Source organism: Ylistrum balloti, unplaced genomic scaffold (genome assembly GCF_031769215.1).
Source record: "Ylistrum balloti isolate Yb309-2 unplaced genomic scaffold, AGI_CSIRO_Ybal_v1 Utg370208, whole genome shotgun sequence".
Lineage (NCBI taxonomy): Eukaryota > Metazoa > Mollusca > Bivalvia > Pectinida > Pectinidae > Ylistrum > Ylistrum balloti.
The window spans coordinates 2,297,771-2,312,550 of record NW_026782179.1 but is presented as its reverse complement, the minus strand read 5'-3'; the positions used below and the strand labels follow the sequence as shown (position 1 = coordinate 2,312,550).

Below are 14,780 nucleotides of genomic sequence, written 5' to 3'. Positions count from 1 at the left end.
TTGTGAAAATTGCTACTAGACACAGACAGCTTTGACCAGACTTAGTGAGAAGCATCCTTAGAGGAATGGTAATAAACTGTTATAAATGGTGGGTCTCTGCTCAATGGAATAGGAGAGTTAGGGCCTAACAGAAGAAATGAGCAAATTCTTTAAAACCCTACTCCTTTTGTAGGAATGATTGGATTTTGCCTAAACTTGGTCTGAAGTATCAGTGGTTGAAGGAGACTCAATTCTTAATAACATTACGTCACGGCCACATGGTACTAGAGGAGCAAGGGCCAATAAGCAGAAAATAGCAAAATCTTTGAAATTCTACTCCTCCTGTACCGATGCCTGGATTTTTTCTCAATTTCATATGAATCATTATTAGGTGAAAGGGGAACCATTTTGTATAGAAGGTGGGTCTCTGCCCCAGGATTCTGTTCCAATTTGGTCTGAAGCATCCTGGAGTTAAGGAAAATCAATTTTTTATTAACAGTAGGTCTCGACCCCCTTGAGCAGTAGAGGTGAGGTCCAGAAGGGGAAATACTGTAGAGAAAATTCTTTAAAAATAAAAAATCCTGCTACTTTGGGAAAAATATTCAGTCCCAATTTTGTCTGAAAAAAATTTGGTTTAGGAGACTTTAGTATACATGGTTTTGTAAACACTCCGGGGGCAGAAGAGTTTTGGCTTAAAGGGAAAACAGTTATAAACCTTTTGACTTTCTTTTCCTTTGGTTTCGATTAAGAATTTTTTGCCAAATCTAGATGAGCAATACAGATCTTATGGGTCTCTAGTATAAGCATTTAAATTTTGAATCACAGATCTATCATTTTTCAACTTCAGCCAAGAACACTGAAAAGGCAGTGGGACAACCAGCTTGAAAGTGGATGTAATAGCAGGATGTGACTAGAAATTACTTTACCAGAGCATTAAACAAAACTCAATAATGTATACATAATTTATTGAAGCTCAAATCTTACATATCAACTATTGCACAATTCCCACACACAGAAGCCAGGTGTTTGGTAGAATGTGAATGAATACAATAAGCCTTAGGAACTTGTATACCTATGTTCTTTACATGTAGTGTACAAATCTAATACAGAAATAGTAAGTCTCAACTGGCAAGAGGAGACATGAAAAATGAACTGAAAGCCTTGCCATCTATAGTTAACTTTACAATCACCAGTGACCTTAATATCAGTTTTGACTAGTTCTCCTTTATAATTGCATGCCACATTTTTATCCAAGTTCCACTGGGTCGTCTATTCTTGTAGATAAATGGCAGCTTAAATTAACTAGGTCAAGAACTGCTTTACATCAAATCTCCACAACACTAGTGGATAATGATAAAAGAATTTCTTCATTATTTCTGAAGAGGTGACAACATGAATGATTCTTTGCCTATGTTATATAAATCACAATGTCACATGTATGTTAGCAATTATTCTTTGACAACAGCACACAAAAAAAAAATCATAGATCTACAGTGCCTTAAAACTCTTAGTCTTTAAAATGTAGAGGTGAATGCAAATGTAAGTTTAATAGATCCTTTTTATCAATTTCATCAAAAGCGCATTTCACAAATAGTGCAGAGATTGCCTATACCGGAATGGTTTTTTTTTTCTATTTTTCTTGGTTCAGTATCTAAGCAGATGTGTCGAAGAACTTTCCAATAATAGCTTCAACATCTTGAATGGAATATTTGATGTATTTATCCCTGTTCTTGGTAAAATTCAGTTTCTCATATTTCTGTAGGAAGACAGTATAAGATGGTACAATGAAGTCTCTGTTTTCTTTCTTCAGCATCTCCCTCAACTCCTGGTCAGGTATAGCATAGCCTTTCTGTATTCTTAAGATCTCCTCTAATTCCTTGTTGAATCCCTGTGTGCATAGATAATCGTACGCTATATGATTACAAGTAATAATTCAAGCTGTCAAAGAATTTAATTCTTGTCTGTTGATACATTTTTTGACATTTCTGTAGATCCCTCTAACCACCAGACTATTTCAGGTATAACTGCATTCATAGTGTGTGCTTTTATTACAGAGTTTATTCTGATTTATAAGAAAAGTATTTTGCACTGTTCTTCAATATCTTACAATTATCCTACTATAAGCTTATACAGCAAACACTCTAAGAAGGAGAGGATAACAAGGTTATAATAGAGCACGATGCATTGGATTTGAACTGCACCAGATATTCTTGGGCTTCTCACAACTGTTAATTGCCACAAAATTAAGTTGCTATTTTATATCCATATTAGAAAGCAAGAGCAACAATGGTCATACTCACTGTAAACTTGTCTTTGATGTTCTGTTTTTCTTTGTCCTTCAACTAAAACAGAAAATAGAAAAGTACAATAAACAGGTTTGGTCCATAAATGTAGACTATTGCTTCCAATTGTGATAATTTTTCAATTCAATGTTAATAGTAAAATTATCGAATACAACCCAGAAATCTGATATAATTTATGTAACAAATATGGTCATTGATCACAAGACATTTGCTGTAAAGGTTGTGGTCAGTCAACTATAAGATATTGCTATAGAATACCTTTGCTGTTTCCAAGGACTGTGTTCTCTGCATAGACATGGGCTCATTGACTTCCAATATGTAATGCATCACCCGACTCCAGCTATAAATTGATACAGTGACCATCATAAAGTCAGATTGTAACAGTTTTCTCACTATGTGTGTTATATTTTGATCAGAAATCACTTTTCGCATTGAATTTTACCTGGAATATTCAAGTTGGGTGATTACATTCATTCTTATTCTTGTCATTAGTATAGATTGGTCTATCTATGCTGGTTATATGAAAAAAACTATACTATACAAACTAACAGCTGAGTGAAAATGTTTAATTCCTATCAGGATCTTAATCATAAACAAGACATGTATCCTGTCTTTAGAACATAGTCCACTGGGGGACTTGACAAATATGGACTTTACTTTTAAGTATTTTATCTATCAGGCTAGGGCTTTGTTTAGCTTTGAAGCCGATAATCCTATTTTTTCTGAAGTTAACTTACCTCTGAGAATAGTGCTTCTTTTCTTCCTGAATCTTGTCTTCATAATACTGCCCCACCTCTTTATGCCAGGTGTGGATGAGATCCAATAATCCAGATCTATACATATATATAACAAAATTCTGATTTCACTTTGATAGTCGAATGACTTATTCTTGATAAAGTGATCTATCAGTGACTGAAATTTACACTGATGGTTAGTTAAGTATGGATGTGTACATACATGTCAACATTGACAAACTATAGTAAGGACATTAAGAACAAAGACACAGTAAAACATAGAACTTATAAAATTGTTCTGATATTATGGTGTAAAAACATTCAATACCTTAATCTGTTAAGAGCTCGTAAGATATATTTTACACAAGGGTCATTTTCCTTTATTGTTTTGAGAGTTGGACCAGGTTTGCTTGTTTGTGAAATAGAGCCAGATCTGCTGTATTTGATTTGCTGACTGACGAACATTGACCAGTGTTTTGCTATCTGCAGATTTGTCTAGATTTATGCTTCAGTTATTACTTTCAAAATGTAGACAAAGCTTTTCATTTCTGATGCTGTCTAAGTGACCTATGACCATTGACCCTTTAACCCTGGTATATTGACCCCAAAATCTATTTAGGCATAGAACTTTTTAGACATGAAACATGTTAATCTAAAGCATGCTCTTACCTTTGTATAGACTTAAGGATGTAGTTGTAGTTGTTTAACATAAATACAGGCCTCAGTGTTGGATCACTATAGGTCTCTGCTTTGTTGCTCAGATTCAGACCCAATGCCGATAGAACTTTGGCTGAAGAAAAATGTCTCATGTTAAACCTTTGATTCCTTTGTAACATGTCGTTCACTTCTCTAGTTTCTCAATTAACAAATAAGGAATTATATATATATGTAGATGAATTAAATAAATTATGTATTGCTTTATAAAACAATCAGAGGTAACTACAAGAGATATTTATACTGACAATAAAATTTTAATTAAAATCCAGACAAAAAATAAAATGATCATAGACGGTGATCATGAAACAATCTTAAACTTAAGTTTTTGTTTAACCAAGCACATGTGACATCTCTTTTCATGATGTTATACTTGATCAGCTAAGTGAAAAAATGAAGACAAATTTTTATTTTAGATAATAGCATAATCTTAGGGAAGACTGATCAAAGGGTTTCATTCTAGCTGAATCAATATTCAGAGTGATGAGATGTCAATCACTGTGACATAAAAGCCTGAATGTCCAGACAAAATAAGCTGAAAATAGGTACATTTCTGTGAATTCTCACTATTTTCACTATATTTTACAATGATAGAAAATTGCCGTTACAATTGATACTTACTACAGTATTCTGCAAGCTTGAGTTTACTCTTCTTAGCATCAACAGCTTCAGATGGAGCAGCTTGTTCTCCTGGAATTCAAATAGGTAAAAAATGCTAACATGATCGGAGATAAACATCGAAAATCCCTGAAACTTCATGACTTTGATGAGATTTTATTTTTATCAGACTTTTGTAGATGAAACCATACAGACTACATGAATCATAACCATACCAATATTTTTCAACTTCTGATACTTTCTTGATTGATTTATAGTCACATCAGAAATAACTCCTTACACAAAGAAATCATATAATACAGATTACTTTTTAGACTCCACAGGACTCATCAAATACTATTTGTATAATGTACATAAGATTCTGACCTGTATGCTATAGCTTAAGTTTGAGCATTTTTCCCCCTGATGTCACCATTCTATGTTATACCTTTAACCCTATGCTACAGCTTACTGTTGAATCAACACAGGATTGACAACATAGGACTTGTTCCACGTTGTCGTTGACAACATAAGACTTGCCCCATGCTATCATTGACAACAAAGGACTTGCCCCATGCTATCATTGACAACAAAGGACTTGGTCCATGCTATCATTGATGTCATTCTTTGTAAACACTGCAATCTTAATGCTTCAATTTACTGTTTGATTGACACAGAATTCATTCAATGAGATTGTTGCCAACATAAATTTAAATACATGACATCAGTGTCAGCATAGGTCTTGCCTGTGATATCACTAGACTTACACTATGCAAACATTGATCAAATTTACTCACCATGCATTAACAGCATAGCACCTGCAGTATCAGCATAGTCTAAGAGTGGCTCCAGGAATATAATAGTCTGAAGATTCAAAATAAACCAATTATCAATTCAAATTCAATTTGAGGATTAAGAATTGTACAAATCAAGAGTTAACTTAACCATATTTATACCTCTGACACAAAATAAATGTACTGGAAGATAACTCACATGATTTGTTAACTCATGGACTGTACCATCTCTTGGCATGGAGGCTTTGTCTGGATCATTCTGAAATGAAAAGGAACAAGTATTTACTCAGTATACTGACATATCACTCAATAACAAGAGGCCCAATAGGTCTGTACTATTCCCCTACTATTGATAGATTACTAGTAAGTATGAATTTGTAAACCTTGTTTCACTCTTACCTTTATACTCTCAACAAACTCCTCCAGTGCTTTGGCTCCCTGAAAATGGAAATAAAAATCTACAGTTAGTCTGAATACATAAACACTGATCACACAGCCAGCTAAAATCAAGATGTAACTAAATATCCTTACTTCTTTCAATCTGAAGTACATGTACACCAATTTGGTAAATAATTTTACATCCAACTACAAATCATGCATTTGATTTAATAATTTTCACCTGTAATGACATGGATGGAGTAAATTACTGGTTTCAACAAGAGTATTGATGAAACTGATGAATATGGCCCCAAAAGCAACTTTATTGAACACAACATTTTAATAAAGGGTCATAATTCTGAATTTGGTAAACAGCACATTCTCTTAACATGACAAATGTATACACCAAGTTTCATAGTCCTAATTTTAATGCAAGCAAAGCTTTGCTGATGACACAAAATTTAAACTAAGGGCAATGTCTCTGCACTAAGGAGTCATGGGCCTAGGCTAGTAGGTGTTCTACTGCAACTTGCTTTTGCATGTCTGATGTTTACATCCCATTTCAACATCCATGCAAAGTAATGCTCCAGACACAAAATTTTAACAAAGGGCAATAACTGTGTAATTGAGAGGTAAACTGCCCTGAATTTGGTACACAGCTTATTGTCTTGGCATGTTCAATGTATACATTAACTTTTTTGATACTTGCTCAACCGTAGGCAAAGTAATGCTCTGGACAATATATCTAATAAAGAACAATAACTCTGTAATTAAGGGGTCAAGGGCTCTGAACTTGTACACTGCACAAGCATGATCAATGCATCCACCAGGATTCATTATCATAGTTTAAATGAGTAAATAAGTAACTTAAAGTTGTGTTCTAGACACAAAAATTTTACCAAATCTGATAGTTCAGCACCAAAAATGCTAAGCAAGATTACCATTAAAATTTATTGTTGCAGTTTAGCAAAGAACTACTGCCAATGACAGCAAGTCTGAGATAAACAATGGATAGAGTACTGTGGTGGTACAAGGACAGGGACAAAATGACTAAGGAGGCAGTTTTATCAACACTTTGGTTAGAAAAATAAGTGTTACTTACTGTACTTCCTAGTGTTGACAACAAAGAGACTAGTTTGGCTCGAGTAGGGGTCGTACAGCCCTACAAAGAGAACACAATGCAACATTAACTGTTGAAATCACTACAAATACATCCAGATACAAAATGTTTGTCTCTGTGTATTGCATTAATTTTGAAATAGTAAAGGTAGGCTTTTTAATGGAAAAAAAAGCATCATGCCACTAGACAATTTGGCAATTCATTAATCTATCATTACTGAATGAAATTAATTCATCTAGTTTAAATGTAGTGTTAATCCTTTACATCTTCATTACTAATTTTGTTTTTTACCTCTAGAGTGTAGTCAAATTCTGGCCTGATGGTTCGTAGGTGTTTCACAACAGGGTAGATGGACAGCACTGCCATAAATTCGTGTTTAACAATATTCTTCTTGGCATTACTGGCCAACAACTACAACACAAGATATAACTTTAAACATTTTCTATACACTATCTAATGGTAGTTTTATGGATCTGTATTGGAACTATTAAGATGATACAACCATAGGAAAACTATAGATACATTCAAGATTAAGGCCAGCCTGGATCAAGCCTGAAAATTTTACCCACACATCTTGGGGTCAAGTCCAGGAAAATTATGGCTGACTATTGCTAGTTTTTATATTTTCTTCACAGAACAAAAACAATGAATGCACAAAAACATATTAAAGAATTTTTTTCTAATAAAATTAAGTACAAATACACAGAGAAAAAGAAATATAGATACTTTTTGATCAATTCAACAGAAACTAAGTTCCAACTGCCCATTACATTGCCTGCATCCAGTACAGGAGTGCTCTTTTATTGTGAATATTAAGAAGCTAATTGATTCAGGCAGTCCAGAATTACAATAAACAAACGCACCTGTTCCAGATTTTGAAACTGATACATGTAAAGGTCAAAATGTACAGTTTGGGAAATTCATGTAAAGTACAAACAATATACCAAACATACAATAGCATCCATTTTAAAATTTTAAATCATACTTAATAGAATAACAATTCAGTCCCGATCTGACTGGCATTTCTCTTCAGTCCCGATCTGACTGGCATTTCTCTTCAGTCCCAATCTGACTGGCATTTCTCTTCAGTCCCGATCTGACTGGCATTTCTCTTGCAGGTTCAGCTTACCATTTCAACGCAAAGTGACCTTAGATCATAACAATCAGATTGAGTAAATGTGATCTCAATGTACCAGCAAGTACTATCTACTGACCTCTCCCTCACTGACCACTGCATCAATAGCCTGTTGTACAACACCATCAAACACAGTGCGGTGGTGCTTCTCTGGGACAATGCCAGACATCAGTTGGTTCTCACTCTAAAAAAGAGGTACAGATAAACAATTTACATGAGATAGTTCTCATAGGTTCTCCAAAATGAATCCCATTTCCAAGGAATTCTGATATTGATTGTCACTTAAACACAATAAAAAATTGAATGTTTGGTTATCTATCAATGATAGATATCAATAGCTATCAGGGTAAATAGTGGGATCTTTATCGGGTTTGTCTGCAGTAGCATGGTTTGTTTATCTATGGTACAACTACATTTGTGAAGTATTTAAAGTCAGTAAGAAATTGAACAGACACCGATTATATAGCTAATATTTCAGTATGATCTTTCTATAATACATGTAGATGGTCTAATAATGTTTAATATGAAACAAGTTTAACCTGCATGAGTTTGAGAAGTGCGGTGAGCTCAGTGATGTAAATATCTATCTCCACATCCAGACTCTCCTCTTTGATAACATCTGTATAAGAACCCTGGCGTCGGTGACCTGTTTTATGTAAAAATAATTGAAAATACTTTTTCTAGAAATAGTATCACTTCATTCAGTGTAATATTGGAAATACCAACTGTGAATTATGTTTCTCTGTGCCAAGGTGTCAAGGACTGTGTAGATTTCAGATACCAGTATCCTGGATTCCTATGTGTGTACATGTGCATACTTATGGAAATTCAACTTAAGGACTACATTAAGTTCCCAGGGGAAGTACAAATAAAGAAGGTGAAACAAATCCTGATATCATGAAAGTGTTCATTTAATTTATTTCCAGCATAAGGATAAGGACTTCATCAATTTCAATATTCCCCCAAGGACTAACTCTGGGTTGCATGGCTGAACATTTACGTAAACCATCAGCATCAACGAATGTCACTTGATGTGAAGCAATTGTTTATACAGGTATATGGTTATGCAGAAGATATTTGATATCTGAAGATATGTTCTTGGGGTTGGGTCATACCCTTTGGTTAATCAATGTAACAGAAATTAATTTATCTATTTATGCCTCGTATTAATTGCATATATATGTATTATTACAGGAGATACAGAGAATGACATCCTCCCCTTATAAAATTGTTCTCTCAGTCTAACAAAGCTACATGGCCTAACTATGCAATTCCTTCTTGTCCTTATTCTTTTTTCTTAATGTATATAGGTCAAACTTCCATGTGGACTGTTTGATTTTAATACCAATGTTCCTTCTATTTTTTACCTGGATCAAAAGGTGACTGTATCAAAGCTGTTGCTGCCTTCTTCCTAAAGGAATGTCTACAAAATAACAGTTTTCAAACCTGTTATTCCAAAACAAAAACTCCAGTTCTGCAATTCTTAAACTTCTCTAAATACTTTTTTACACAAGTCTATTAATATACTTTAATGATAATAACATTAAGATTTTTTTCTTAGCTGAAAAATGCTCCTACTTCAATTCTGCAGAATTCTTAAACTTCTCTAAATATTTTTTTACACAAGCCTTTTAAATCATTAAATGATGATAACCATATGAATGAGTTTCTCTAAAAGAACAATGTGTAAATATTACTTAGTGTTTCAATCTTTATATCTGATCTATTTTGTAGTCTGAGTGTCATTTATAACTGAAATCTATCACGGACTATCCATTCAAACTTTCACTTACGCAATTTTCCTCATACTTTTCCTTACTGGCGTGTCTTTGTTTGGTCTAAATTTGCTGGTCTGGAAAAAATCAATCAATACACGTTTGAAAACTTGTTTTCATAACAACACAAATGCTTACATGACATATCTAAACATGCTTCTCCAAGACATCCACACCTAAATACAGGTATACACTACTTTACATATATAGGTCTTGATATCATGGCAGTTCAATTAAATCATATTAAAGGATCTATTTTATAAGACTGCATAATTTAATTCAGAAAGTAGCATTTCACATCCATCTGATGCAAAAAATTCTAACTTAGTCATTTTCAGATATTTTCCAGTCTACTAGAAATTGAAACTCTTTCATCATTGCACATGTATATAGCTACAGTGAATTGATATGTATATTACTGTTGTAATTAACTTACAGCTGCAGGCGAGTGCTGTCCAGGAAATAGGGCATTAACACTGCTACCACTAGAGGATTTCATATGCTCCTTCAAACTGTAACATACCAACATACAGACACTGGTTTAACAGTAGTAGCAGAATCTGTAATCTTATTTGTCCGATAAAGGAGTTTATAAGACCCATGATAGTAATTCAATCGTTCATACACACACAAAGATATATTTATATATTTGGAAAGGTAACCTTCTTTGTCATAGAAATAGATATTAAGGAGCTAATGGGACATGAGACAGTAACCCTGTCTGCCACTGAGATAGATAACAAGGGGCAAACAGGACTTGAGGCAGTAACCCTGTCTGTGATGGAGATAGATAAAATGGGGTCAATGGGACCTGAGGATGTAACCCTATCTTTCATGGAGAAAGATAACAAGGGGTAAATAGGACCTGATATAGTAACCCTGTCTGCCATTGAGATAGATACCATGGGGTAAATAGGACCTGAGGCAGTAACCATGTCTGTGATGGAGATAGATACCATGGGGTCAATGGGACCTGAGGATGTAACCCTATCTGTCAAGGAGAAAGATGACATGAGGTTAATGGGACCTGATACAGTAACCCAGTCTGTTATGGAGAGAGACACCAGGGAGCCAGTCGGACCTGAGACAGTAACCCTGTCTGTTATGGAGAGAGACACCAGGGAGCCAGTCGGACCTGAGACAGTAACCCTGTCTGTCACAGAGACAGATATCAAGGAAGCAACTGAACCTGTGACAGTAACCTTATGTCTCATGGAGGTAGACACCAAGGGATCAATGGGGCCTGTGACAGTAACCTTATGTCTCATGGAGGTAGACACCAAGGGATCAATGGGGCCTGTGACAGTAACCTTATGTCTCATGGAGGTAGACACCAAGGGATCAATGGGGCCTGTGACAGTAACCTTATGTCTCATGGAGGTAGACACCAAGGGATCAATGGGGCCTGTGACAGTATCACTGTCTGTCATAAAAATATTTATAAATGGGATAATGGGACCTCTTACAGCTACTCAGGTAATGAAACACTTGTCATTACATTCATAATAAGTATCATAAACAATGCCTTTAATTTTATCTACAACAGGAATACTTGGTAGTGAATGAAGTCAAGGAAATATATATCTATACCCAGCCTTTAACACTATTATTTATACAAGGAATCAGAGAGGGTAGAGTCTACAATTACCATTGAAGGGATTTGATCATCATGGATGATCGCATGGTTGTGTAATCCTTAAGGAAGTCAGTGGTGGGACCATTGGTGACCAGCCACCTGGCTATCTGACCAAGTTCAGTGATGATCTTTTCTGGCAAGTGTTCTATCTCTGATGGTGTTTCTGTCTCGCCTGGTTGTAAGTCTGAAATTGTGTTGGGTAATTTAAAAATAGTAAAACATTCAGAGGTGAAAAAAAAATCTATACAAGCATAAAAGAGATTTAAACTGGACATTGTTACTATTTTTATTTCAACTTCAACATCTCTGTTAACCAGTTGTAAAATTACATGACTGTAACCTACTTTTATCTGTTTAGACATTTTTTAGACCTGATACTTATTTAGCAGAAAAAACCCTAATAACTACTGTTAACAATTTTCATTCAATCAAGACTTTATTTGCGAAAACTTCTCACAACAAGATCTTCAATTAACTACCCCTCATTCTGGCCACACAAAATATGATGTTTCGAATAGTATACTATAAGCAGCAATGTAACAATGAAAGAAAGTTGATTTTACGGTAATTTTGATGAAGAGATGGATCATACCAACACCAGCCCAAGGACAAGAACAAAAGATATGCTAAATATGATGTAAGTTTATTGTTAAATAAGAATAGGTCACATTTTCCCAAAACCTACCTTCATATGAACTGATGTGATTAAGAATAGTGATAGCTGGGACAGGTCTGCCATGGCGTCCTAGTAAGGTACGAAACTCTACCTGCAAAGCATCCTTTCCTTCATCAAACACTCGGATCTAAAATAAAGCAAACAACACAAACCACTTACTTTAATGTTACTTTCATATCTTTTATAAGATATTTAACTTTCCAGTTGTTGTTTTTTTACCTTTCTGTTGACACTAATCATGGCACCTATAGGCATGTTTCACTGATAAACTAAATCATTGTCAGGATGTGTATCAAATCAGACGATGAATCATAATATAACTGATTGTATATTGTATGATTAATCAGTCAATACTGAGATAAGATTTTCCACAAGAATCACATACAAATATTTAGTCATTTGATATTGAAGATTGTTCAAGGATTTTTTAATTAATTTAGCAAATTGTCCTCTCATAAAAATAATCAGTTTTGAAGGCTAACTTTTATTTCCTACTGAAAGTTGTTGTAACACCATTTGATGAATGTGATTATCAATGTAGATGTTAGCTTCAAAAGGGTGAAATAAACAGATACACCTCTTATTTGCATCTTTATTTTGCTTCTACATAAATTTATATCAATAATATCTGCCTTACAGTAAGAAGTATATATTAACATATCATATTTAAACAGCAATGAAATTTGAAAACTTACAACATCAACAAGCTCTAGACTGGTGGGATTGTGTTTTTGAAAGTAGTTATGTGCCTGAAGTAGTCTGTCCATCTGTAACAGATAACTTTGGAGACCACAGGAGTGTGGACTACAAAGGAAACAAAAGTTCTTGTTAATTTGTAATCAAAATCTAAAGTCAAAGTCATATTTTATTTGTCTTAACTCAAGATTAACAAACACTGGATTTTGTTTCAAAATCATTCGGGTTCATTAATTTTAGACTGATTGATATACTATAGTAAAACAAGGCTTGACAATTCTTTCTCGAGTTTCTAAAATGCAATATGATGATTAACTATCTTTCGAGAAGAACACTTGACAGCCATCACATGTTTCTTTCTTGCAATAATAATGGGATGTATATAAAATTACAGAAAGGACAAAAGTGTCATATAACCTTACCCTTCTTTGATCTGAACCTCAACTTCTCTGCTCACGTGGTAGTAACCAAGAACATTCTCCAATGTCATTGTCGTTCTTTCAATATCTTGTTAGTTAATGAAAGATTGGAACAAGATTTACTTTTTTTAATCGATAATCAAGAAAAGCTTACATACATGCATGCTTGTGAAGCTATATTAAATGTTTTTGAGCAAATGAGTTTCACTAATTTTGTACAATGTTTTATCTACAATTTTTATCAGGTCTGAATATCAAATATGATACATTTAATTTTGTCATTTTATCACCAAATAACAATATTTTTGTTTTTAAATCTATGGACAGAATGCCAGTAACCATGAAAACATCTTAAAGGACAGAAACAATGCTTATAGTATTTTCTAGAATAGAACAACTTACAAGGTTTTAAAATAATTCAGAATTAAGTCAGTTTCTAGCAAAATCAATCTGCAATTCATTACTTTTACTATCTCGTCCAGAACAAACTTCCTTTTCATGATACAATATCCTGTCAACATATGATAACCATTTTTCCTTTTTTTTTCTTAAGTATCATCTGCAAGGAATGCAAACTTTAATTGTTTAAAACATGTACAAAATTGACTTGGGAAATCCAAAGTTATGAGATAAATGCTGTTTCTTAAAATAACCTCTTGTTATTCAAGCTGGGATCATTTGGTTTTCCCTGCCATTTTTTCTATTTCCTTTTTTTTTTTACTTTTATGTTTTTTTCTGTTAATAAATAATAAAACACACACACACATAATCTTTGTTTAATTACTAGACAGAAATCTCTCTGCTTTTACAATCTGGTATACCTGGTAATCATATCTAAAATACATGATTAATCACACTGAATATGAAATACCCCCGGTAGTTGTAAATTTTGTCACACTCAGGTATTCTAACAAATTACTTTGGTGCAGTACACAGTTTGGGTTAATACAGACAACCTGACAAAGGATACTTTCTTGTCTCCTCCTTAACATTTCTGTTTCATTGTAGACTGGTTCAACAGTGCTTTCCAACTTTTTCAATCTGTTCTGGAAACTCTCCAAGATTGTCAACATGTTCTGTGTGTTATTGTTGCTTTTGTTCATAGCTTCATTAAGCGTCTGAAGATTGTGTCTCTCCTGTAAATAAACGTTGTTGTTTATTGCTTTGTTGTGTGTTATCACACAGATTCAATATATCCGCTTATTCCACCCCATAATTTATCCGCCTACATTGAAACAAAATTGAAACGTAAATGCGGACAGATTAAAGTTTTATTGACATATAATTTGAATTATTTGATATTCTTAGCAATACCACAAATCACGATATTAGATTATCTAGATTAACACTCAGCTACATAGCCTTTTATTGAAACATGTCTAATTATATTAAACATCGTACATAAATTGTTGTGGAATTATTTTATAAGGGTACGACACCCGAGTACATAAACCACATCTTTCTGTGTTTATGCTAACATGAACACAAATCATTATACCTTTTCTAGTTTGTTGTCAATTTCTGACTTTAGTAAAGTCGTTTCCGCCATAATGACACCTCTAGAGGCGTTTACTTCAGTTTAATTCGTTCACTCTTGTAAGTACTGTCAAACGACTTCCGACTTTCTGCAGGAAGTGAGACATTATTGTCGTGAAATATCAAAAAAGTTTTAAAGCTTAATAGAATATGTACATCATCACACTACACATAAATCCGTTTAGAATAGAATTATTTACATGTAATGAATTTTTAAATTATCTATATTAAATAAGTGTTGCTGTAAAGTGTGCCGATTTGCGATGACACGTGACCAATAGACAAAAC

The 14,780-nt window shown here is 33.9% G+C and overlaps 1 protein-coding gene across 1 annotated transcript; it reads right to left on the bottom strand.

The window, feature by feature from the left end:
- Positions 1-927: 927 nt before the first annotated feature.
- On the bottom strand, positions 928-14,563 carry LOC132551578 (exocyst complex component 7-like). The gene is made up of 22 exons (XM_060215732.1): positions 14,455-14,563; positions 13,927-14,092; positions 12,960-13,044; positions 12,537-12,645; positions 11,851-11,968; positions 11,178-11,349; positions 9,966-10,041; positions 9,548-9,606; positions 9,122-9,177; positions 8,294-8,400; positions 7,834-7,938; positions 6,911-7,030; positions 6,602-6,661; positions 5,521-5,559; positions 5,321-5,380; positions 5,125-5,191; positions 4,352-4,420; positions 3,686-3,806; positions 3,020-3,115; positions 2,541-2,622; positions 2,280-2,321; positions 928-1,867 (listed from the first exon to the last, which is right to left on the bottom strand). The coding sequence occupies exons 1-22, from the start codon at positions 14,503-14,505 to the stop codon at positions 1,631-1,633; spliced, it is 2,097 nt and encodes a 698-aa protein (XP_060071715.1). The 5' UTR covers positions 14,506-14,563; the 3' UTR covers positions 928-1,630.
- Between the last annotated feature and the right edge of the window lie 217 nt (positions 14,564-14,780).